This window comes from Bombus terrestris, chromosome 13 (assembly GCF_910591885.1).
Source record: "Bombus terrestris chromosome 13, iyBomTerr1.2, whole genome shotgun sequence".
NCBI classification, from domain to species: Eukaryota; Metazoa; Arthropoda; class Insecta; order Hymenoptera; family Apidae; genus Bombus; species Bombus terrestris.
Window position 1 is genome coordinate 7407356 of NC_063281.1, and position 27564 is coordinate 7434919.

Below are 27564 nucleotides of genomic sequence, written 5' to 3' on the forward strand. Positions count from 1 at the left end.
TGAGAAGCTTTCTAAATATTTTTATTGAACACTCGGAATACGTATTTGAAAAGCTTCCTCAATATTATTCTACTCAGCAAGTTAAAAAATTAATTATCAGGAGGCAAACTAGTCGATTTATAATTTCTCCACAAAAGTCGATTTCTAAGAAACCAAACGATCATTGTACGTGTTCTCACGTTAAGAACAAAGGAATTCCTAATCTTGGATATTCTCCAAGACTGCCGATTGTAATTGCGCGTACGAACGCATCTCGCTGCGTCAACCAACATAATCGGCGTCATTCATTAGAACATAATAGAAAGTCAAATTCGTTACACAATCGTCCTGTTCGCAGAGCATGTGGGCGTCGGACTCGAGCATCAGCATGGCGATGTCAAGACTGAATCTCCACAGTACCCATCAGGTCCATTACAACCCAGGAAACGACAACAACAATCATTTGCAGTTGTATCAGCATAAAGATACCAGTTCGATCAACAATAATAGCATCCATAAGATCGACCAACATCATCTGTCCTTGGGCTCGCTGAATCAGCAACCAAGAATCGTGGTGCCCCACGCGACACAACTACCGCAGTTGCAACTGCCTCGAATGCAACAATTGCCTCAGAGCGTTCCATCAACGCCAATCTCATCGAAACACATCACAGCGTCCTCGTACGCGGACTACGAAAATTATTTGTTCATATAAACGTCGTATAATTAATTGTAATTTGTTGATAGAGTTGATTCATAAATGCTATACAATGTGAAAGTGAAAAATGGAGTTGTAGCTGCATAAAATGTGCTGATAATTGGCTGCAGCTTTTTCTCAATCGTGTTAAGCAGTATTTGAAGCAAGAAGTTGAGTAACGACGAGAGCTAAAATGTGGCGAGATTTTTCAGGTAGAGCCTAGTTTTCTTTGAAAATTAGAATTTGAGGGAAGATTTTGGTGGAAGATTAATTTTCAGGAATGTAGTTCTTCAGATTTGAGATTATTTGTGAATGGTAATGGATTATGAAGAAATAGAAAGTAAATGGTAAAAAGGAGCACGGATTAGTGTCCCGGCTATATCACGTCGATCAGACGGAACAAAGAGAATTACGATTATAGTCAATAGCGAGAACAATTGTACCAAAGGTAGACGTACGAAACGTTAGGTAAATAGTATATTCAGCCGTATATTGTGTAAATGTCTTGCGATAGAGAGATATGCTAATGGACAAAGTCGGAGTGTAATAACATGTAAGCCTTTGGGACTTATCTGAACGTCGTCGTTAAAGTATTGAATTAAATGTTTCACAATTTTATGATGTATTACGAGGAGATAAATAATCGAGGGGAATATTGATATTTTTACAGCCAACTTTTATAGAATTTGTATAAGAATTTAAAAATGGTACAAAATAGTCCCGCGGGTTTCACACCATCGTGTATTTATATGTTAGAAATTACGGTTTACCCAAGAAGATCGAGGAATGTAACAGTTATTTATTTATAACATTCGTGTATGCGTTTAAGAGAGCGAGCCTGGGAATTTTAAGTTATTTTAGCAGGATCCCGTGCTGTAAATTTCATCGTGCAATACGATCAAACGGGATTCGAGTGTAAATATATTGAATAAACGACGAGGTACTCGGATAGCTTTGGTAATTAGCCCTAGTAGCCAGTCGCGATCGTAAATGTTACAAAAATGAACGAGTTTATCTGGTTTAATTTTCACAGAGCTTGCATTTAAAGAAACATACTATCAATATTATAGATTCTTTTTATAAATTGTTGTAAATAGGCAATTCTATCTTCTATCTTTTCTACTCTTTTCATCGCGTTTCGTTAAGGTTGCATCGATTGCCAAAGAGTCGCCACAATATAAAACTGAAAACCGCGTAGATTTAATCACGTGCGACAAAACAAGCAAAGCCTATTTCTTTTTCGCCGCTTATGCGTGTTGCAAATGTGAAATCGTTGCGTCGAGATTGCGCAAATAGATGGCGAGTTCCGCGCGATTTACCAGCTTAACTTGTAACGAGTACAATGAACCTTGTATTATCCCAAGCGACACGGTAGAATGTAAATATTCATTTTGTAACGTCGTTTATAATTCATCGAAGAAAAAAAATTTCGTCTCACGTGTCTAAAAATTTTAATCGATTTTCATTCCCCTATAATCTTCGTGTTTCCTTACGACTAATAAAATAATACAATAAGATGATAATTAGTTGGCTGTGTGTTATGCACTTATAAGGAATTTAAAAACACAAGTTGGAACAACTCACATAGTACAGAAGATAATATAAAATATCCAAAGTGCAGTACAATTTATTTACGTATAGCATTTAATTTGTATTTTTTATGTCTCGATCTCGCTTTTATTTCAAAGAAAAATGTTCAAGAAATTTTGAAGTATAATTTTATTAAATTTAAGAAATTTTCTACAGATAGAAAATAATGTAGAAGATACGAGGGGGTTAGTAGGTAAAGTAAATTTGTTCTTAGTAGTATTTATAAAAGGATAAATTTGCATAATTGTCCCCGGTCTAATATGCAATTAGGTTGAACATAGAGATAATAACACGTTGCATTGTGTGATGATAAAAATTTTATTTACAAATGCGACAAATGTAGGAATTTTGGTTACCAGTGACGTATCGGAGAGGAACGAGCGTAACGGTTGATCGATTATCGATCGCTATACTTTCAGGATTTTCCTAATAATAGTTAACGCCTTTATCCTTCCCCCGAAATCGTCGCTATATAATTTTCTCCGGTATCTTCCTAAACGCGTTCTTTCGTCGACGGTACGTCGTTCTCTCCGTGAAATCACTGATAGAGGAGAGATTCACTGAGATGTAACAATAATAAACTTTACATTAAATACGATTAGAATCTAGCTATTTTTTTTCTTTTTTTTTTTTTAAAGGACTATGCGGAGTGTTACAGTAATAGAAATATTTATTTTCCAAGGAGAAGGGGTTCGTCTTGCGGGATACTTTCTGGAAAAATCGAGGGTGGGCCGTGTCGAAGGGGAACGGGGATGATGGAGGGACAAATAGGGGGAAGGGAAATATATTTTTTTTTCATTTGAAGTTTCAAAGGATAACATCACAGCATTGACATATCAACATCGAAACGATCAAAGCATCGCGCTCCTCGAGACTCGTCAGCGACGAAATTAATCGTCGTTCAAGTCGATCAATCGTGTGTTTCCTATCTACTCCTTCCGATTATTAATTTCGAAGTTTCTTCTGCCGAAGTTGAATCGATTAGAGGTAAGAATTTTGTTAACCGTCGAGGAACTCTCGAAGGGCGCGCTGCCACGGCCGTAACACTTTTCATTTTTGCTATAGAACAATTTACAACATCTCGTTTAATTAATCACCTCAATTCCGTCTCCGAAGAACCGCAGCTCGTGCACACTGAACCGCAAATTCTCTCGTTCTCCTCTTTTCCTCCTTTCTTTTTCTTTTTTTCTTTTTTTTTGTTATTCATCCGTTTCTTCCTCTCTCTCGATCTCGTTCACACAAACGCATACAAACATACACTTGCTCCAATTTCTCCTCTCGTCCATTAAACTCGACGCGATTAGACGAACCTTTTAATTCGTTTAACAGCAAAGTCATCGATTATCCATTTTCAATGAATATCCTCTTTCTTCTCGTTACTCGCACGCTGATTCCTCCGCGACAACAACGAAATAAAATTCGCCCGAGGAAAACGAATTAGATCGCTCTCTTATCTCAACTTTCTTCCTTCCTTTCTGCAGTTTTATTTTCTTCTTTTTTTACATTCTTTCTCCCTTCCTTTCTTCCTTGCTTTCGTTCGCTTGTCCGCTATCGAAATCAGTCGCACGAGGGAATAATAGACAATATACACAGGGAAAAAACTTTGATCCAACGAACCAGCCGCAAAAGAAAATAAGTGACCGAGAACGTGAATGCGCGGCGTTTGTTCCATAGCGATAGGAGACACAACGTGCACACACGCACCACGTGAGGCAGACACGCGTGAAAGCACGTCGAAATTGAACACGTTAGAATTCACGTACACAGGCGACAGGACTTCGTCCTCGGAGCGACGCCGGTTGATTCGAATCGACGATCGTATTTAATTATACGGGACGGCGTGAACAAGAAGCAGCTTTTAGCAGTTGCCATTTTTTATCGTAATCGTATCGACCGGGCTTACGTCGTAATATCTTCAACGATCAACTATCAATTTCGCTAAAGATAAAAGAAGAAGACAATTGCGAAAATATTGATTAGTTTGTCAAGGCTGACCGCGAGACGAAGAATATTTTCAGCCGCGTTTTAGTTCTTTTGTTTTTAAAAATATTCGGACTGCATGCAATCGTCTCTGTCTCTACTACAAACTGACCTAATTCTAAAACGTTTCTAAAACGCGTATGATCGACGGTGAACAGCGAACGTCTTGCGCTTCGTTTTTCTGTTTTGCTATGGTACTGTTGCCATTTTAGATTACGTGTAATAATCGAATACAGAAAGCGGCAGCGAGAAGCCGATAGAACGTGTCAATGTTCCCATTCTGTTCGCGCAGAAACGTATTTCCGTTGATGCGTTTGCCGCGGTTTATTACATGCATAATCGGAGACAAAATCACGATCATCGAGTCAAACCGACAATGGCGTCCATAGTGATCCTAGCACTACTTTTCTTTTATTCTTCGTCTCCCATTTCCTCTCTTCTGCCTCTCTGTGTACACACAGATATATACTTTCGAAACCACGCTGTACGCAATGTGCCCAATAATATTTCATTGCGAAAGCCTTAAGGCTCTTTACAAGGACAGGCGTTTCGCCATATATGTCCCTAAAGCAAACATAACACCGAGGCACGGTCCACATCTACGAAGAATTTGCTAAAAATTGTTCAAAAGGAGAACAAATTTTTTCACAGAATATGAGTCATACGAAACGATTATCTTTCGTTCGATGCTTTGTTCTTATAGTGCCTTATTCTCTCTTTTTTTTTTGGACCTTCCAACCATTCGTGTAATTGGGGTTGCATTCTTCGAGGAGTACGTCGATCGATCGCACAAAATCGCCCGCCGTGACGTCGGCAAAAGCAGTCTAGATTTTAAGAACACGTTCACGTGCACATGGTGCAAACCAACACAACGATTCACTCCTAATTAATTTAAACTCGCGCCCTAATTTTTTTAAATACATCGAACGAATTGTACTTGCCCTCTCGACTCTCGCAACTATTGAAGAAAGGCTTACCCTCTATCTCTCCCGCATCCAGTCTTCCCTCTCTCGTCTTTCTCCCGTTTCTTCCTAAACAGCTTAAACATCGATATTTAAACGCTCGTTAATATGTTCTCGTTAAGTCTTTCAGAAGAAAATTCGATTGCATTGCCGATTGGACTTTCAGCTTTCCTGCATGACATCGCGATTTCCAGTGAATTGTATCATTTCTTTTTTGTCTTTCGAACTTTTCTTTTTTCACCTTTTTTTTAATACTTTTTTATTTGGCTCGCTCGTGATGGGAGATATTTTCTTTGTTCTCTTTTGTCTTCGCTAGAACAGAATGTGTGTCGATTTTTGTAGGCATCGAACGAACATGTCGCGTGCGAGTTTTAATCCTAGATCGTTTTACTGAGAAACACTACAGAGATTTCCTTTGTCTTTTTTTTGTTTTTTTCTTTTTACGTAGATCCGAATTGACGTCGATCGAAAGCTACAAGTTACGTTTCATACAATTTTTTTTCACTCGTTTTGCATTTAATTTAGCGCGCTAATGCACGTGTTACAGATTCGAACACTAGTCTTCGATATATCGAAAGAAAGAACGGACTGGAAGCCGCTAAAATCCTAAACCGAAATCGTTAATGATTACAAAACCGACGGATCTCGCGTCAGTTAACTACTAGGGATCGTACCGTAAGAAATATTAAGGGCTTCTTTGAAATTCGTGTATCGTGTGTGTGTGTGTGTGTGTGTGTGTGTGTGTGGTATGTATGTGGCCACGTGAGACGCCATAATTCGTATCAGGTCTGCATGACGTGGGTTTCTATCGCTGCCTATCGAGCGAAAGATTTTTACAAAATATTATAAAAAATTCTCATTTGCCTAAGGATGTGGGCTAGATATTGTTACACATCCTCTATCAATCGCGTCATTGACGTCTAGAAAAAATTGTATACAATAGCTACGATTTAAAATCGAGTCGCCTATGCGTCGCGGCGCTATTCGTAGTTAAATCGCAGAAACAGAGAAACTTGTTAAAATAATCGAGCAAACGTGATATAAGAACGTTACCCTAGTACAAACGGCCTCTGTTCGACACGAGGAAACAAAGTTCAAAAGAAACTCTAGCTACTAGCGAGCATTCGTTTCCAAATTGCACCCGAATCGCGTCGTGAAGAAACCGAAACGCACGCTCCTTCTCGCATTGAATTTTGACTGAAACTCGCCCACATCGAAGTAGAAGCGTGAGTATCTTTAAATAGACATCACCAGTGATAGTGTTTTGCAAATATATTTTACCTAATATTTACAAACGTTGGCTACAAAAAACATTTTACAGTTAGCGACCAATAGAATTCTCGCGAAACTCGAAAACGTGAAAAATCGTGAAACGTGAAACTCGAACATTCCATAGTTTGCCTTGAATTCGAAACAAACTATCTTCTTACATTTGTCGTAGATTTTTCAGCATCTTCGCTCGATTTATAAAAATCTTCCAGTCGAAAGATAAAATATGGAATTTTCGACAAGCGAAATTATTACGGCGCGAGGCGCCAATAAAATTCGTTAAACAGCGTAGCGAGCGAAGATTTAGGTCGAATGCTGATCTTCACACGATCGTCTACTTAATTCTTAAGGCGTCTCTAAAGTTCATCCTGGGAGCGTTCCACGAAGACTTTCGCTTCGATACTCGCTCGATCCATCGGTGACGCCACTAAAATTCAATAAACGGCATTGCACGAAGATTTTTATAATCTTCAACAACTATATAATCTTCCAGCGCCAATTTAATATGGCGAACAAACAACGAGCTTGATAAGAATTTGAAACACTTTCGATAAGACGACGACGCTGAATCGCTGGCAGAGATACATATATCGACAAGAAATTGCGATCCACGCTCAAGTTTTGAGATTCAAAGGACCGTGCGCCAAATCCTTATTTTTAATTTATTTTTAAAGAAAAATATGCCAGCGATCGGCCGTGGAAAATGCGAAAACTGCGTGAAAACGATAAGAAAACCTCGCTAAATTCACACAGCAACGTCATACACAAGCGCATATCGAACGTAATCGTTCCGGGAAAGAAACGCTTCGTTTCGCTAGTCTAATGATGCACAAGTGATCGTTTTAAGTAAAATTCCTTAAATTAATTTAGAAAAATTCATTATCTTATGTTTCGTACATTTTCTTTTTTTTTTCTTTTTTTTTCTTTTTTTTTGCCCTTTTGATATTATTTAATTATACTGGCCGTGCGCAAGGCTATTTCTGCAAAGAATGGCGAGCTCGAGATTTGTTCGTTCTACTTAAGAAACAACGTTGATGCGTGCATCATAAAAAGAAATCAATATACACGAACGACCAAAACTCGATTAGCATTATCGATTGTCACGATTACATTCGTGCAACTGGTATGCAATCAAGTGAGTTTGTATATGTTTCTGTATATGTGCGTGTATGTGTATGAGTATGTCTGTGTATGTGTGTGTGTATATGTATTGCATCGATTACTCCATAAATATTTTTCGTATTTTAGTTGCAGCAAGTTCGTAGTGCGTCAAAAGCGTTGATCACGAGGACCGAAAGTGTTTGTAGATCCGTAAAAACAATGAGAAACGTTGACAAATATCCAGCATTACCATGATCCTCGCTGCAGCTGACGACGCTGCATTCACGACAAAATCGAAACGGAAAGGACTTGTTTTTAAAGGCTTCTTACAATATTTACACGATATCTATTGATTCTATGGTATAGTATCATCTTTCTTGTTTCACTCTCTATCTACTTTCATTCTATTCCTTTCATTTTCTCCCATTCATTCTTGCTCTCATACTCACATTTTGCATCGATCGGAATTTTGTCGAGTGACAAAGGTAAAAGTGTTCACTGCGTACATACGTATACAATATATTTATATATATATATATATATAATATTATTATTTATATATGTATACTATATACACAAAATGTGTTTCACTGTGTGTTCTCGTGTGCGTGTGCCCGTGTATGCCTGTCTGTGCATGTGTAACACGTGTGTGTATGTGTGTGTGTATGTGTATGTGTATTCACATTTCACCAAATAGACTCTAATAAAACGTATAAACACGTGAGCCTAGCGCGGCGATCATCAACGCGCCATCGTATCGATAATCGAAAACTTTTAATCGCGTACGACAATAATGATTGATTATCTCTGATCCCAACCCATCGCCACGCAACGTTAATTCGTTTCATTATTTTATTTTTGTCGAGTTCCTTCCATACTCGATCGTAATATAGAGAAATTCTGTTCGAACCTCGTGACGAATACGCGAAATTTCTAAAATTTCTAGAATTAAGAATTTAATCATGCGATCGATCCTAAGGTAAATCGATTAGAGATCATTTTCCTCGTTTCTTCTCTCATATCTCTAAATCGAAGCAACTATCGCTGTTTCTGTCGGCCGAATTGAAAAAATTCTACGCGAAATTCATATCGAAGTTTCTCATTTCATTTTCCTATGATTTCTCCTTTTTGTTCGTTTCTCACGATTTTATTTTATACTCCCTTCTTTCTTTGTTTTTCTTTTTTTCGTTCAATTAGCTCCGGACGATCGTCTACCTAATTTCGAGCGAAAATCTCGTGGCGTTTAATGAAGACTCGATGCCGATTCACGAGTTCCCCTAGCTGGCTGATAAATCATCGATCTGAAAAATCTGATGTTTCTCGTGGGGTTGGGTAATAGGGGCCCGGGAGGAGTCAGCGCAAAGATTAAGGCCCCAGGGCTCTTTTTCTCTTCTTTCCTTTCTCTCTTATTCTCACGCTCTCCCTTCTCTCTCACTCTTTCTCATTCTTAAAAGTGTGTTTCTCTTTAGCTTTGTTCACGTGACTGTTCTCATGTCAATACTCATCTCGTTGAGCTGGCTCCGCGAATGGGGGATTTATCCTGTGCGTACCTCATCGACAAGGACATTCGATTATTCGTTTCAATCCGCCCATCGTTACGCGGAATTCCTGTTGGAAAAAATGCTCGTGAAAATTTTTCGCTGCCGCCAACACGCTCCATCTCTCTCTCACTCGCACACTTTTTCTCTCTCACACGCTCTCCATTTACGCGAACGAACTTTGTAATTGATTTGATAAAATTTCTGTAAAACGGAGGAGGGTTGGGGGATGGGAACAGAACAAAGCCATTTACTCGATAGTTTCATGACAACAACAATTGGTTTCACTAGAATGGGTCTTTCTACTTTTTACGATATCTATCGAATGGTCAAGAAAACGATCGTTACGAAATCAACAAGGCTCCTTTAATCGAGAGTACGATTACGAAAATAGAATCTACAATGTCTGTCACCATGGACACGTTACTCTTTTACGACAAATTACGCCATGTTTACTTTGGAACCAATCAAATGAAAAAATAATGCACTAGCTCGCTAACTTTTGCTTCCATCATAACGAAAATAGTCGCAAACGGAAGAAAGTGTATACCTCGTAGGATGAAACATTCGTGTATCATAGACAAGCGTGCACGCGTACCATCTCAACAATCCAACAAATAAAAATCAAAGCGATTTACCTGAGATTCAAAATCTCAGCTCTACGAAAGAACAACACTTTGCATAATCAACGTTTCTACTCTCTGTTACAGCGTAAAGTATCGTGCACGCTTCCTCGGTAACGAGAATCATTGGCATAATACGATGCAATGTATCTATAATAGAAGTTCTACATCGAGATCCGGCATCAATAAACGGACAGAATGAAGAAAATGAAAATGATTCTGCATGAAAACACGCTGAGTTCCATGCGTTACGTACGATGCCGTATACTAAAGGCTAGAAATATCGTAACGAAAGGCGATTTCTATGTAAATTATGGGACAGCTCGAACAACAAGGGTCTAACTATTAAACAGTAAATCGAACAAAATGAACCATCTTACGGGTAGCGACAGGAAAGAAACCCCACTAACAGACCAGAGCGCAAATATTTTTTGTTTTCTTCGCTACGGTAGCGTTAAGCACGTTCGTACGTTCAGTAGCGTACCAGGTGGCGACCCCACTAAAGAGCAGTGGTGCGCAGGTGGGGACAGCGCTGTAGCGACAGGCCCCGGGGCCCCAGCTCCTAAATGGCGTTCAATGCGCGCGGATCTTGCTGCTGGCGACGCCTCGACGCGCTCCCGTAATCGACGCCACTGACGTACGATTCCTCCTCGTTGCCGTAGTCGTGTTCACTACGATCGCCCCGATCACGATCCATCCTCTCCAGCCTCGACTTTCGAGTTCCCTCGCTCATGTGTCCGCCGCTGTACGATCCTGATCCTAGATTTTTTGGTAAAATTCAATGTTACAGTTGTTAATATTAGTGGGGTTCAGGGAGCCTGAATTTCTGTAACTTGGCCATGATACCCCTTACGTGAATCTATAGAATTTAAGGTGTTACAGAAATTAGGCGCGATTTTGGGGCAAAATTTGAAAGGAAGCGAATTTTGAATATCGTTGTTTCCTGCTTAAATTTTTCATAGTGGAACATTGATAGGATTGGAGCTTGATTCTAAGAAATAGAATTATTTATTATACGAGTTGTACAGAATTGATCGATTGCATAAATTGAATTGTAGAGAATTAATATTAATCTCTTCTCAAATTTAATTCTGAAGATATTCCGTATTCCTTTCGAATTTTTGTTATTACTCAAGCTCGACGAGCTAAACTCATAATTCGATTTAACTTATAATTCTCATAGTTGATGTTACAGTATTAAAACATCGAGCTTGGCAATCGAAATTCACGGGGTGTCACTCAAAAAACTAGATTACAGAAGAGGTTGTTACTTCGACGTTAAGCTGGACGGTGAGGAACCGGTAAATCCACCTACATGTCACACCTAAAACAACACCGCAACGACACACCATACACAGTGCATGCAAGCTAGTTATGCAAAAAAAAGAACAGGGCGCGTACAAAAAAGACAGAGAAAAACGAGAGGGGCAAAAAAAGACACGGTTTTGCAAAGACTCCGACGTTCGAGGTATCGTTGCGCTGGAGCGCAGACATCGAGAAATAAACGAGTCCTTGAAATTCGACGCAAGTCCTCCTCCACGGACTTGCTTCGACTAGAAGGAAAAAAAACTATGCTTTTCATTGAAAGTGGAATTCGCGTTCGTTCAGAAAAAAAGGAAAAAAAAGAACGAGGGAAGAGCACAAAAACAAAGCGAATATCCCAAAAGAAGGATTTCGAAGATCTTCCGAGAGACCGCGCTCTGAAATTCCTCTTGAAACAAGTCGTGTTACGTGTAACATTATTCCATCGAAAAATCTGTGATCCTCTCGATTCCCATGATCAAGTCTCGTTAATTGATTACGCTTCGTTAGGCTATTCTATATCAACCTATTCTATGTGAGAAGGGTTGGTGGAAGGGCTTGCGAGACAACCAAAAACAAAAGGGGAGATAAAACGAACAAATAGTACAGAACTGTAAAAAAAAAGAGATTGATTAAGAATTGAAACGAGAACGTAAGGAGAATCACTTCCACAAAACAGAACAGAACAGAAATCTTTGTCGACGGATGAATCGAATGATAAAAATAATATAAAATAAAAGAGAATAGACGAATGAATTAAACAAAAAAACGATGGAAAAGTGAGGAACATATGAGGTGAACCAAAGTAACCAAAATTAAATAACCAATCGATTAAATAAATAAATCCTTCTCTTTGGGTAAGAGAAACAAGAATAAGGTCCCGTTTCACCGGGCCCGTGCACCAAACCCGTCTATACTTACAACGCGGCCTTATTAAGGAGGTTTCCCTATAAACAGACAGTCTCTAATTCCCTCGATCGTCATCGTAATCCCCCGTGTATTAAGATTACGGGGGAAGGGGAAGGACGACAGAGTACAGAGAATTGGTCAGCCGGTCTACGCCGTAAAATCTCATCCGCGATGAGGAGGAAGTGTGTGTGTGGAAGAAGCGTCGTCGTGCGTGCGAGCGTTCTTTTAGCTCGACTCTTTGGGCTTGTTCTCGTCACCCGGACCATAGGTGAACTGGCCCTGTTTTCGGATGACTCCCGTGGCAGCCACCGCCTCCACGACTTTTACACGTAAACAAAGAGAACATCGGAGTCAGAGCTGATTGCCGATCATACTTCGACCTGGTGCTTTCTTTTCTTTTTTCCGTTTCCTTTTCTATTTTTCGTTTTTTTTTTCGTTTCGTTTTTTTCTTTCTATTCTCGATCTGAGATTTTAACTTTGCCAGTGGTAACGGAACGTTTTAACTTTTTTCCTTTTTATATTTTAGGTAGAGTCGTCGTTTTGGTGGAGATTATTGCGATTCATCGAATGAGGACATTTTTTTACGATGAAACGAAAGAGAAAAAGATAGAGAGTATGCAAGGGTGGACGGTCACGCGCTTGTTTACGTGTTGTTAGTCTTGCGTAGCATGTTACACGCGTGGATTTTACGTGATCAACCCTTAACTGGTAGCTCATAAGATTTATTTTAAGATTTTGGATCCAACCAGGCGGTTACTATCCACGTGACACGTATTTCCTTCTGTCTATTAATATTCTCTGAGCATAAACATTGAAAAATTGAATCTTTGACGACATGCTAGTGCAAAATTATCGAAACGATGATTTTCTAGTCCGTTCTTCGTGCAGTCGATAATTTTACAGAAGGAGGAATAAAATTCTTCCATATATACAAAATAAAATTAACCAAAAATGAGATTTGTTTTACGTTAAAATATATAAAAAAATTCACTATGGTAAATGTTCAAATACTTTTACGAGCCTCTGTATACAATGTCATAATCGCGAAAATTGTTTAGAGATTATTCTACCGTACCAGTTGAGGGCACTGAACAAAAAGAATGAACGATCCATGAAACATGATAACTTCATTCACGATACTATCAAGAAGACGTTAGTCTTTTCACTTTGAGAAGTCTTTGTCCGTGACGACATCGTGAATGCATGTTCTAAACGCTTTTAATGAATATTAATAGTCGAACAGATGTCACGGGTAAATCCACTCGTGTCAGGGTAGTAGACAGAGCGCAGCGTGCACGAGGTAAGCTGCAGCTAGAATTATATTAAACGATCGTAGAGATGAGGATGAATAATAGAGGCGGTGAAACTGACGACGAGGGATGGTCGTGTCTTTCTGGTGGAGCGCAGAAAGGAAGTGGATATGAGCAAAGAAAAACAATATGAAAACGTGATTGAAACTAACGAGAACGAACGCGCCATTGTCTTGCAGAGGTTGATACATGTTTGCCGATCCATATATCGTCGCTGAAAAGAAATTCAATATAAAGGTGTCGTGCTTTTTGTACGAATATCTTTCACCGTGATACGTGTATTTTTCTTGATAGTTCAAAGACTGCTAGTTTATTTTTAATCTGCCAAATCATGCGGAAAACGCGCAAGTTAAAATAATAAGTTTGTAGGTATAGTTTAAACCAGCGTTGTTCGCGTTGGTGGAACCTCCTTTCTTCCTTTCTCTTTTTTTCTTTTTCTTTCTTTTTTATAGAACGTGATATTAAAATTTTTACAAGAGGAAAAGAAAAAGAAGGTTAAATAGGATTCTTGGAATTTCCGAGTTTATTTCGAACGGCGCTGATTTAAATAGAAGAAACAACGAGAGCAGGGTATATACAACGAAAATGAGAGATATAACTTCTCGCGCGTCATTCAGACGCTATAGCGTGCACACGAAGAAGAAGGACGTGCAGCGTACATCGAACGATATATCGTAATAATTTACAAGGCTGAGTATAGGTCTGCAACCAGCGACTAGCAGTCTTTCCAATAAAGAGTAACTCTACGTTCTAACACGAATCCATGCAACGGCTACGTGCAGCTAATGATACAACTACAGATGTGTTTCATTACTAGCTTCGAATGTCGCCATTGCTCTTTCTCGAGAATCCAACTCTCGATAACAAAAAAAGAAAAAAAAAAGTGGAACAAAAGAGGAAAAACGAACGACGGTGTTTGTTCGCGCGTTGAAAAATACCAGAACGAATATAATCGTTTCTCTCCGATTTATTCTATCAGCTCAACTTTTTATCTATTTTCTTCTCTCTATTTGTCTACATCTTCAAGCAAGTAACGGAACACAGGGTGCGCGACGTTGGACTCGTAGAAAGAGAAAAGAAAGAAAAAGGGACGTGTGTACAATTTTGCGCTCGAGAAAAAGGTTGGGTTACCTCTTGGCTCGTGGCCGTAGTAACTCTCATGATGGGCACCTGAAGAGGCAAGAAGAAAGTGTCGAGTGTTAGTTGACGGAATTGGGGCTCGTTAGAGTTTCAAGTGAGCTAGAAACCTCGACCCAACCAGCCATGACTGAGAGGTGAGGATCGCATTGAGACTGTGTGAAAAGGATTGACAGTCGTGGACGAGAATAATGATGATGATATGTCGCGATCACCGAGCTTAAATAATTCTCTGTGGTAAGTAATTGACTGATATATGATTCGATGTCGTTGTTTAGATTTCCTGTTTGAGTCTATCGAAATCAAATCACGAAATACACAATATTCCTCTTTTTACCAGCAATTAAACGACCCAATTTTAAAATACTTTTGAAATACAAATACTCTACTCGTCTATGAAGGTGTACAACCCTAACCAGGCCATTCTCCGCGATAATGAAACTCACGTAGAATATTTGTACTTGGTAACATTCTGCTACGAGATCCTCGATGATAATATGCGACCATAATCGACGCGTCGCAATGAATATGATACCTGATGTGACGCGAGGTGTTAACGCGTCGACTGGTGCATCCGGTGCAGGGATCGGACGTGGTACTGTAGCGATCACTTGAGGATGCGTGGCCCTCCAGTAAGCTTCCAGGTACTCAGCTACGTGTTCGCAAGCTTCCTCCAGCTGATTCTCATCCAAAATCACATCGAACATCTCTGTAGGACACTGAGCCAATTTCTCAGCAGCCACCATTTGTACGTTCAGATGTCTGATCTGCGACTTTCCACGCGACTTGATCAACCTTTGGAGCACTTTAGGTGACGAAATCTTCAGGTAGACGATCGTTGGCGCCAGGCTGGTCTTAGCTAACTGCGACGGATGATTGATGGTATCGCAGTCCAAAACTACCAACTAGAAATTAATAGTGGTAAGTGGACAATGTTTAGAAACGAGAGGATCAAATGGTTGATAAAGTACCTGAAGGGTTCTGGCAAGCTCAAAAATCCTCTCGATCTCGGCTTGAACTTCCGCCAAACAACTGCTCCTGCTCGTGGATCGTTCCATGATCGCTCGTTTTGATGGATTGTTCAGCAACGATCTCTTTGCCAGTGAAATGTCTGCCATTACCCTAGTGATAATTATTCTGAAATCGTAGAAACAAATATTTAGCCAAAAGTGCAAAGAATGGAATACTTCCTCGTGCAAATAGAATAATATTCAAATAATATTGATTTACAAAACATCCTTCGTTCCTTCTCGTATAACATGATAAAGTATTATATAAATATAAATATTCAAATAACATTGGCTCGCAAAATATTTTTATTTCGTTGTCATATTGAATGACAAGATATTATATAAACATCACAAAGCCTAGCTATTAACTATATGATAAATTTCTTCAATATTAGAATTTTATTCTTACGAATTATGCCAAGTATAAATTAATTTAAATTCATTTTACGTTTTAGTAAAATAACTTGCTACGAATTCAATAATGTTTAGTAATAGTAATGAAAAGAGCAATCACAGAAAAAGTATGAGTGATGGAAAAAATCTATTTGCAGATTCGAACTCAGCATGCATATGTACAAAAAAGTGTTGGAAAATATGCAAATAGCTATTCAATAAACATTTCTGTGACAAAATCTTTATAAACCAACATGACTAAATAATAGCTCTTCGACTAAGAGCTTCAACTTTAAAGAAAGCTTCGCGTACCTGCCTCGGAACCGATGCTTCAAATAATCAAACAACGCCTTTTGCATCATGTCCGTCACCTGATAACCTTTCAACGATGGACCGACCAGGACGACAGGCCTCATAGATGGTACAACGTCGTACGGCGTGGTGGTTTCCTGAAAGCGGGACGAACGAATGAGTCTAGACCGACTAAGAGGATGTCCTACACGCCAGGATCAGCCCCAAGATAGTCTCTCACTTACGTAGGACTTCGTGCGCACGGAATGCAACATTGAAAACATTGAAAACAGTTAATGGCCACGTCGACTGGAGACAGTATACGACCTACCCTCCTGCGCGGCCAAAGTCCTTCTTACGGTAACATCGCCATCTCATCGACCATCTTTCTTCAGCATTCTAAAGGCACTTTGGCCAAGCAGAGTCTGTTTTCTTTCTTTCTTTTTTTTTTTTTTTTGTAAACTACTGATCAACCTAAGCTATCAACGATCTCCTACGCACTAAATTTGTTCTCGTTAAAAGCCATTATTCTACCGTGTTTTCGGCGAACCATTTTCAGCAAACGGACCACGTGGTTTCATCAAGGTCAGGGCATCTTCGACGAGATCGTCCTCGTCATGGTAAAATGGTCCGCTAAGATCGAATAATTGTTACTTGATTATCGATCGATGCTAGAAATTGCTACTCACATCGACACACTGACGTATTATATATGTGTGCTTAAAAAAGGAAAGAGTACAGGAAAAGGAACATTTGACACAGTTCACAGAGCAGTCAGCCGAGAAATAATGGATTTAGACTTTAAAATAATTGCTTCTTGTTGGCGTAATAAATTGATGGAAATTGAAAGTGGGAATTATCGGATAAACTCTCGGTTTGGAGAGTTACGAGTTTGAATTCTCGATGCGCGTCCTCTGTCCTTCCTTACTTTCTTCTTCTTCTTTGATTCGACAGATATACACGATGCACAGAGACAGCAGGTATCCCAGTATCATACACACAATCGCATACTCACAGAAATAAATCTGCTAGTCCTCGCGTGGCCCACGATATTTTCTAGCACCGACAGATAAATTTAGACACGTAAGCCTCGTCCACGTCACCGGTTTTATCGAACGCGAATCTTTGCCAAACCGACGAAAAATTTTGATTGGACCTATCTAGTATCCCATAGAGATTATCTTCGTCCGTAAGAGTTGATGAGATACTTCGTGAATATCTATGGGATCCTTTTTGAACGTCCATAAAGTTTTACGCCTTCTTCGGCGTCTATTGAATCCTTTTTGCATGGTGGCTGCACGAAGTATTCGTACACGTTGTATTTATTACAATTAATTAGATCCAAGTAATATAACATTTCATGCGACTACAAAAATGTTTTACTATGGACGTGAAATGTAGGATTTGCTGAAAAATATTTCATTGAAATATAAGGCTAAATATAAATACTGCTGTAGCCGCTGTATATTTCTGATTATAAGTATTTTGCTGGTTTCACGTAAAAAGGTAATAATTAATTTAATTTAATTACTCGATTTGAATTTTGTATTTCTGCAAACATATTAACTAATATATATAGATAAAAGTTGTTAAATTTGGAAGAGTTATATAAGCAATATAGTAAATTATAATTATAATAAATATGAGTTGATTCATGTAGCTTTTTTAACTTTGAGACAAATTAGATGGAAAACTTCAAAAGCTAAAAGATTGATGAAATTATTATTGTAACATTACATTATTATATCGTTATAGTATTTTATATCTTTGTTTCAAATAAGACAGCGTTTCTTAATGGTTTTGCTAATTTCCTAATGATTTTTCAGATTTACTTAAGTGTCCTATTGAACGTTCCTGAATTCCTTTTGAACGTTCATAGGATCATCTCAGGTTCATGCAAACGTGGACGAGACTTTTGACTAGAAATATATACTTTCTCGAGCTGTCGACTACAAGACTAGAGACCCAAAGTAGAATCAAGCACGACGTTAGACGAGTGGACACAAAAAGGATCGGAATAGTCATAGACACTGCGATTCGTCGAAATCGTTTACCGGCTTCTTGAAGAAGTTCTTCCGTTTCTCCTTAGCCGGTGGCGTGGTCAACGTTGCCTTACCGCCTCGGACGCTGTCGCTGTCGTCACCTGTCAAAAAAAGAAATTGGATCGAATTAATCGTGGAAATCGATCCTTCCTATGCATCGTGCATCGACGGATGTCCCTCTTTCTCTCAAAGGAAAACTAGAGTGAGAAGCGATCGAATGCAGACTAAGAAACCTAGGGTACTAAATAAATTCGATGCTGTCGAATATGATTGTCTGGAGAGATCGTGGAAGCAACTACTGAAAAGTTCATGTACAGCATAGAATACTAAATATGACGTAAATTGACTGGGTCTGTGCGTGATCGTGAACAGGGTGGCTGTCGGCGAACAGGATCGATTGATCGTATCGTCGAGTCTGAACTATGAGGCGGGTGAACGTGGATACTAATATCAAGCGTGTGATCGTACTCGTGCGTGGGTCATTGATGAGAATCTCGAATTAGAATCTTTTTTACAATATGAAAAGGAGAAATTCTCGATCCGTAGGATCAGTGTTTAGACGAAACGTTTAACAGTAGAATTATTAAATTTGTTACAAGTACGGATCTTTTTCAGTTTAAAATTATTAAAAACATGCAGAAACATTGGAAAAATTGATTTTGGATTTTATTCAGAGAGGAACGTGATTATTTTCATTATATCACTTTGATTATAATCATCTATGTACATTTTAGTATACGTTAACCTATTCGAGAGAAAAGTACATTTTCTCACAGGAAATTTTCAAGGATTGATACTTCGAAATTTCTATGATCCTGTTCGAGGATTACATATCTTTACCTCGAAACCAACGTCATTTCTTAATCTTATATAAAACTCTCCGCGATACACGATTTTACTTCTAGTGACTAATAACGATAACACAAATACCTTCATACGACGCATAGAATGCGTCAGCATTTGATTTTACATCAAATAAGCACGGCATGACCAGTGCGTCACCGGTTTCGAATAGGTTAAAGTAAATGATCGGTAGTTCCAGAGTTAAGAAGGCGATCAAAGTACATGCAGAAAAATTTCCAATGACCAACGCAACGTTAGCTGAATTTCCTATGATCTAACTCGCAGAACTCGATCATCGCTAGTCGAGGATTCACTCTCGTAACTAAAATAAAAACGGGCAAAGAAGAATGGTGAGAAGGTAAAGAAAGAAGCCCACGACATATGCGGTGTGGAAAGAAACGAAAGCTACTATAGTGTTTGTATATGTACAGATACTTAGGGCCAACTTAGGATTCTTTCTGATTTTTAGTGTTCTTTCGTATTTTCTTTCTCTCTCGTATATCGTTTCTGTCTCTCTTATTTCATTTTGTATTTTTTGTACGACGAGCCGACGATCTCCCTCTCTCCGGTCTGTGTTTTCATTGTCGAGACATCGATCGGTCGAGAATTGCCGAACTGGTCGGTACACCGTGGTTTTCGGGGCGGAAAGAAAGAAGGACGTGCTAGGATACCTGGTGTAGGTGGTGTGGAACCACGTGAGGGCATACCACTCTCGCCAAGGTTCCCTGAAGACCCTCCACGTGCCGAATAGAGACCCTTCGTACCACGTGCAGCGCTCGCCTGCTGCCTCAGGGCCTCTAATTTCACCGGGGACGGGATGAAGCCGACGTCCGCGTTCTCTTTCACCAGCCTACCTATCCACCAATTGTTGTCGTACTTCTCCTGAAGAGTTTCGTGGACGATCGATTACTTTAGATCGTTAAGAGAACACACAAAAGATAAAGAACGTACCTTGATGTGCAGGAAGTCGCGGACCTCGAAGCTGATAGCCGAGCCATGGACAGGCGAATCATCGTCGACAGATCCGTCATAGCTCACATTGGTCCGCACTGCAAACGCTACTGCTTTCGTCTGTATAATTTACAAAGACCTTCTATTAAAGCCACTCTATATAATTTAACATTAATTACAAGTTATACGTTAACATATTGGCTATCACATGGTGGTCATTGATGATCACGTTCTTTACTAAATTTTTTAGAATGATTAAAACAAGATAAATCTCTGGACTAATAAATTTCTAACAATGAGAATCTAAAATATACATATTAGGTCGTCCGAAAAGTTTCTTTCGTTTTATAAGGAAATAATGCATGCACAACATTTTCCGTTTTATTTGATTTATTTTATCGAATTGTGTATAATCCATTTTATTTTATCAAGATAAAGATCACAATATTCGACAGATTAGGTTTCATGTTTCTATAAAGATTCATCGTTGTAAAGGACGTGTCTATAAAAGAAAGACACTCTTCGGACAATTTAATATAATATTCGCGCGATAGTCAAGATTTTAAAGAGCGCTTAAGAGCCAGATTCTCGTTAGAAAATTTTTCCCGAAGGAATATCAGCGGTAATATTTCGATAAATAAGCTAGTTTTATTGTTTACGATATCGACTTTTTTATTGGGTCGTGTAGCGTAATCCATTATATCGCAACGATACTCGTGCAACAATAATTTAAGCATAAAGTAAATGCCGATGAGATCACGGATGATCGGTACATTGTCAATGTATCATGTGACACATCGGCAAAGAATAAAAGCGTAATACAGTGATAGGGTGCTGTCCGCGTTTGTTACGTCGTTCTACCACTCGAAGGTCGCGGCTATTTAATCAATATTCATTTATTGTTCAGCCGAAGGTGATTCGACTGATGGGCCGTGTATGCTGGCCAACAAAAGAGTTTTCATAATTCAGACACGACCCGCTCTGTTATTACTCGGTCTAAATACTCGCCCTAATTCTGCGGAACTTCATGCTGGTACCAGGAAATTTATCGTTGAAACGTAGGCTTAAGTTATATTCGAATGTTCGTAAATTTATAAGCTCGAAGATTCGAAGATTCGAGGATTTGAATGGTCAGATATTTTTTAATTCACAAACCAAAAAAGATATTAAAATTCGGTGGATCACAAATGTGTGCTCCATCCTCCATACTCTGCACTATTCAAAAGCCCGTTGACACAAAGTTGAAGACAATTAGGCGATCGTGTACGTACACAGGGAAGAAAGAGAGGAGTGTGACGGAAGCGTCTAGACAACCGATCCGATAATTACCAATTCACCGAGTTCGAACGCGTTACACCGGCTATTAGAAAGGAAGGTACAATTAAAGGCAATAGTATCATGGCTGGCGATATATTGCATTTGCATCTATCGTCGAAAACAAAGGATCACGAGTCGCTTAATTGGTTTCGCCAAGCGGTCTCCGCGTGCGAAATCTCATTGGTCTGGCGCGCTTATTCATTGACACGCTTTTCATTCCTCGGCGGACAACTTACAGACTTGAACGTGAAGGCGGCGTCAGAGGCAATGACGCTGTTCGGAAGTAGTCGATCGATACCAAACGATTTACGAAAGACCGGTGGAAAAACAAGCCAAACGGGGGGTGGAGGAAAGAGAGGTGAAACTGGAACATGCGAAAGATCAATGACTCACCCTGGCTTTTTCAAGTTGATTGAGGGCCTGCCTCTCCTTCTCACGACGCAAGCTCTCTTTCTCCTCGTCCAGCGAGAGATCCGAGCTCGGCTGTGAGTAGTTCGAGTCTGCCGAGCCCTGAAATACAAAATAAACTTGTTTAAATCGCGCCTCCAGGCGAAATCCATTATTACATTCGGATCGTTATTGAATAGTTTCGAAACGAGTACAGTAACGACTCTTCCATGTGATTTTGTGATTTTGTCATAATAATATACTTCGTCTTTTTTCAGAGTTCACGGATTCCAAAAAGTGAATTTTCTCTATAAGTTCTATTTCTATAAATAAAATATGTTATTATTTTTACAAACGGATAATGTAAAACGTATTGATAACGTTGGTCGTTTTTTGATAATTTTAATATACTCTATTCTCTGTCAGGCTTTGCAAAGATTCCAGAGAGCGAGTTTCCTTGTTTTGTTTATTTTATACGCACGATATGTTGCTTTGACGAATAGTAGCAAAATGCGCGGTTGGTAAAATAAAAGTTTAAACGAATGAAATTTGATAAATGGGAGATTTTTACGCTACCAGTTATTATGATATTTTGTCAGTTCTTGTTTCACGGAATTTGTCAAACACTGGTAACTACTGTGTCACGATTCTGGCAAGATTTTTCGCGAAGTTCGTGTTCCAAGAACTACAGGGAGCCCGATGTTTTGCCCACGGAAGCCTTGGAGAAGTTCTCAAGGGCTTTGAGAGTCGGGGACCATTAGCTTAAAAAGAGAAGTTCCGTCGGTTCTGAAGCAACCGTGGCCGTCTTTGCAGACCCCACTTCTTTGCAAATATTTTAACGTGCTAGTTTACAACGACTTGTTACTTGATTACGGTATAAACGACGAAATTCTTGTTTTGCACAATTTCTCATTTCATATTTGTTTCGATATCCAGTCCCCAAATTACTGTCGTATTTCATAAATTGCTCGTGCTTCTTGTATAGGAACCTAACAAAACGCAATTATATACGTTCGATTTGAAAAAATTCAACGTTTGTACAAATAAGTGGATAATACGCGACTAAGTAGAGCGGACCGTACCTGGTCGAACAAGCGTATATTCATTAGGTACGTGTTTCTCACGAATTTTTTTCATTTCTAGATTGTAAAAGGAATTAAATAAAACGAGACAGTGGTCAGTAGATGTCTAACATACAATGGTATGTAAAAAAGACTTTAGTATATACTAATGTATATGAGTATCGCTATGTTTCATACTATGCATTGTTTATCACGCTCTATTCTGGGATGTACATTATATATATACATTGTTCTTCAATGTCAGTTATAATTCCATTTTGTAAAATTGTGATGTTTCTTCCCCGTACTGTATCTTTTAACTCCCTATGATAATATAATAACATCTTAGTTAAATATATAAGTGTCAGTGCAACGCAACGCCAAAAGTACGCGTTACGAAAGTGTTACATATACTTTACGATTAGTTCCGTGTGATTTCTAGAATAATCGCGTGGCAATTGGGCAAACAACACCGGAAATTATCCGCGACGAAAATTAGGATTCTATCTATACGTCAACGCGCGCTGCGCAATTGGTTGCGTCAACTCGCGGAACATCCTGCCAAACGTTTCAGGAACAGCTCGTAACGCAACCATGCTGGCGACAATGTGACAAAAAGGGATGTTGGACGGTCAATTAATTGCCTGTACGACGAATTAATTGGATCGATTGCGTCGAACGCTATGGAAGACGTATCGATGTCGAACGTTCTCGAGCATGAAGAGACCTGGAAATTCATCGAAGCGAGAAGACGCAATTTCTAACAATTTTATCGATTCCAAACCGAAGACGACATTGACGTATTGATCCACCTTTCAAAGTCAAAGCTTTTACCTGTCCTGTAATTAGATACTTAATTAAATGCAAAGGGTGCCCAGCGTGTGTCGCATCACTCAGGCGACCGTTCGATTTGCATTTCAGCATGGTGCATTCGGAGGCAATTTCGAATTTCGTTATATAGTATTAGACGGTTGAAAGTCGAATTCATTTACAAAATGATTCTCTCCTACTTCCCTTCAGCCTTCCTCACCCTTAAATGGGATCTTTTTTTTTTGTCGCTCTCTTTCGTTCTTTCTATCGGGACGATGAGTTCATTCGGTCGGGGCTTGTAACCATGCCAACGGCCTTTACTTAATCGTCTCTCTACCTGTTCCCCGTGCGTGACTGTGTAAACTCGTCTATGCGTGCCACCACGACCTTTTTTGACCCTCCGGGGGATCACGAGGACTGGAATGCTCTCGAACAATCGCGTGTGACGAATTTTTAGCCAGAGCATTTTTGTGTCACTGGGTAATACGAATTTCTATATGGGAAGATTAAATTAAGATGATAGGAATTTATGGAAGAAGATAAGGGATGGATATGAGCAAATATCTTGAAATATACTTTCAAGTTTCTATGTTTCTTGTTAACTGAGTCGGTTGACTTCAAGTAGCTTCAGACCACTGTACTAACGTGAATCTGTTATTTTACTCGTCTTAAAACGTCTTGTCGAGTTCTCAGCCATTTCTTGTCATAAAAAGAGCAACAGCTACTAGGTAATGTAATGTTATTTCCTATTACCTTCTTGCCTCTCTAAACTAAGTTGACTGTAAATATACGCCATTTACACATCCATTTTCATTTAACTCAAATGTATCTGAGCTTGCAGCGGTATTTTTCAAAATAAGGCCATGTCTGCTCCATTTGAGTTTTGCATTAAGTCTGCTGAGTAAGTTTTTGATTACTGTCTTTCTAAACACACATTCAGCGTTATAAACGATAGTAGTAAATTATAAATTAAATCTGTTGATTAATCTTCAGACCATTGTCCTTCTAAAAGGATATTGGTCATTATGTACGCCCCAAAAAAATTAGAAATTAAGTTTGGGTACCTTAAATCATCCTTCTGAGCGTATGACGGGCAGATCTGGGTTAAATATCCACTCAAAATCAGATTACTCGAACTTAAATGTCTTCGCGTCAAATAACTTGACTCGTGTGTACACAAACTTCAAGTCGAGTTACCTCAATTGAATTTGAACGAGACCAAAGTGGTAAACGATGGAAGATGGAAATGAAGTAAACGTTAAGTGCAGAAGAATGACGGGGTAACGCAAACAAAGTACTAAAAACTCAACGCGGATAAAAGGAGGATAAAAAGAAGTCTGTGAATAGGACGAAAACAGCGGCTGCAGGAGCAACAGAGCATACTGGAAACGCTCGGTTTCACGCTCAAAATGTAAACCAGATCGATTTAGATTGCAACGTAAAGGATCGAGGCTGTGCAACGATAGCACGGCTGGCCGGTTTTATTTCACGCCAGGCTGATTAATGTAAAACTTGTATGACGCATCGCACGCCACGGAAAATCCTTTATAAAATCGAGAAAATGTATGAAGACGCTTCGCAGGCTCCACGCTGCTCCCTTGCAACTAATTTACTTTGTGTAAGGAGGCCGATTCATTGACACCCTTTATGAAACGTGTACGCCGTACGCGTTACAAGTATTATCTTCTTATAACCTTACCTGTGCGCCTGTGTCATGTATTACAAAAAAAATAACATTAAGGTGAAAGCTAAAATGAGATCTTATTCTTCGGAATATAAACGAGAACGATCACCTTAATTAAATTGAGAGAATGTAAACGATGATGTTTGTGGAAGCTTCAATTTAATTCAGTTAATTGCTACAAGTTTCAATATGGATATAATAATTGAATACCATAAGTGAAATGAATACGATGAATAATAATTTCCTTGTTTTATAGAAATTCGATATATCGTCAATCAATTCTGCGCTAAACCTTTCGTTTGATTTTTAGATTAATTATACGTCGTTTTTATGATCTCGAATATTTAACAAATATTAATAACATTGGTTATACGAAGAACTAATACTATTCCTTTCTTACAAAATATCATCTATTTTCAAAAAATTCATATATCATTCATTCAATTACTTTGTATCCCTTTAAGACGTTAAATAAAAGTTACATAAAATCATCAAAATTGTCATACGTTTTACCGTGTGATCGTCGATTATTAATTTGAATTTCTTTCGTTCTCGTGTTTAAAATCACGCGGAAACAAATGATATCTAGTTGAAAATTAATTGAATAATAGGAGAATATCAAAATTAAAAATCACAAAATCTGACAATTGAAAAAGGGAATATTTGGAAAATATTGACAAAGAATGAGAAAAGAAAATATAAAAGAAGAGTAAAAGAGGTAACGAAAGGATCTTCTAAAGTATCCACATAAAATTCCCAATGAGTGTCAACTAATCTCTACCAAATTTTCTTTTACGACCGTAGCAAGACACAATGAAAAGAGACTTGAAAGGACGATTGTCGGTAGTGTACCTGCGTAAATAGCTTGTTGTAGCCAGAATTGTGTTGATTGTATCCGATCATCGCCGGAAGCCAACGCCGTCGTCGCCAGGGCCGTTGTTCGAGAGGCTTTATCCACCTTCGCCGGGCCCTTCGACTCTGTTATGGCCCAGTTTCGTTCTCTGAACCGGCTCTGTGGCACGACGTTGATCCGCTAAGCTCTCGCTTAGCACACGCTACCGCATTGCGTCTTTTTCTCCTCTGCTCTGTTCGTTCTTTCAACCAATGGAACAAACTTAGCAATAGACTCTGCTCCGTTGGTAAAAGTTTAACGTGGGATTTTCGCGGCGTTGCTACGCCATGCTGACCGGCGCGAAGGCCGTGCAGCCAGTGGAACTTCACCTCAGGCGCTCTTCCACGACTTTTTCCGCTTCCGTTTGCAAGCCATCCAAACGCCAGTCGCGTTTCTACTCACAGCTTTCGAGCTTCATCGCACCTCGAATCGCACCTGGTGCTTCGACTTTCGCGTCCATCGCGGATTTCTCCGCGAGACGAGATCGCTTCTCGATGATCCTCTCCTCGTGTTCAGCTTCGAACACGCTGTCGACAAGGAGATTCTTTGTTCAATGTGACAAGCTTCGAGATTTTGACGGATGAACGCAGACGCGATACTAATACGATGGTGGTTCGGAATTTCTACGTTTATCAAATTTCGAGGGGAATTGTATTAATTGTATTATTGAATATATTGGAAATTATATTATTGGATATGTTATTTGATCTTTTTACAGTTGTTTAAAATTTCTCTATTGAATATTTCAAATATTATATTCTAGATGGTTTAAATTTTCTGAGCTTACTTTATTTTATTACCTTTATCAAATCTCAAAGGAAACGTTACCGGATTCAAAATTTACCTTATGATAGTATAAAGTTTGACATACGATCAAGTGTAGTCTGAATGGGTCAAGTGTATTATGTTCCACGTGGTTTGAGTCTTCTAAACCAAGTCTATAACGGATCGAATATTTTGCTGTGTTACTTTCGCTAAATCAAAGAGGAGATTATCAGATTCAAAATTTCCAAATATATGTCCTCTTATCGAAATCCCCTAAAATCTAACTAATCCGCTTTTACCAGTATGTAATAACATATAACCTCGCTCACCTATATAATCTACTATATACTTCCGAAAGATAGAAGATAGCGGAAGAAAAGATTCAGAACAAAGTCTATACATCACAGTCTCCTAAATTTTGACAAAAACCCTCGCATAATTCATGATATTTCCTAAGTATCCTTTCTTCCCATTCTCTCTCTCTCTCTCTCTTTCTCTCTCTAGATAGAAACTCTAAGACTTTTTATTCTCCTACATACTATACTTAAAGAACGGTCAAGGAGAGCTACAAGAAAGGCCTTTCTCGGATCTAAGCAACCACCACCATAACTCTATTCCTTCTCCTCTAATGGTTTCGCGACGAATCGTCTGGTACAGATTGACATCAGTTGGTCGGTGCCAGACTGGCGGTCGTTTCATCGCTGTCACAAAATATGCTGGT

The 27564-nt window shown here is 39.0% G+C and overlaps 2 protein-coding genes across 7 annotated transcripts in view; one reads left to right on the forward strand and one right to left on the reverse strand.

Annotated features, from left to right (window-relative positions):
- The window catches only part of LOC100645889, a 50036-nt gene extending 47911 nt beyond the window's left edge, over positions 1-2125 (forward strand). For all 3 annotated transcript variants that reach the window (XM_048411605.1, XM_048411606.1, XM_003400067.4), the window contains one exon: positions 338-2125. In XM_048411605.1, the coding sequence (XP_048267562.1) occupies positions 338-694 (357 nt within the window). In that variant the 3' untranslated portion in view covers positions 695-2125. The remainder of the gene's footprint in view (positions 1-337) is intronic.
- Positions 2126-2854: 729 nt separating this feature from the next.
- LOC100645652 (voltage-dependent L-type calcium channel subunit beta-2) overlaps positions 2855-27564 on the reverse strand; it is a 30798-nt gene continuing 6088 nt past the window's right edge. The window contains exons 2-12 of one of the 4 annotated variants that reach the window (XM_048411601.1): positions 26039-26605; positions 21638-21754; positions 19928-20047; positions 19648-19858; positions 18146-18234; positions 16337-16342; positions 16113-16249; positions 15369-15534; positions 14933-15302; positions 14392-14430; positions 2855-10498 (exon numbers count right to left, since the gene is read on the reverse strand). In XM_048411601.1, coding sequence (XP_048267558.1) covers positions 10302-10498; positions 14392-14430; positions 14933-15302; positions 15369-15534; positions 16113-16249; positions 16337-16342; positions 18146-18234; positions 19648-19858; positions 19928-20047; positions 21638-21754; positions 26039-26089 — 1503 coding nt within the window. In that variant the 5' untranslated portion in view covers positions 26090-26605 and the 3' untranslated portion in view covers positions 2855-10301. The remainder of the gene's footprint in view (positions 10499-14391; positions 14431-14932; positions 15303-15368; positions 15535-16112; positions 16250-16336; positions 16343-18145; positions 18235-19647; positions 19859-19927; positions 20048-21637; positions 21755-26038; positions 26606-27564) is intronic. The other 3 variants (XM_048411600.1, XM_048411603.1, XM_048411604.1) reach the window with 3 other exon arrangements.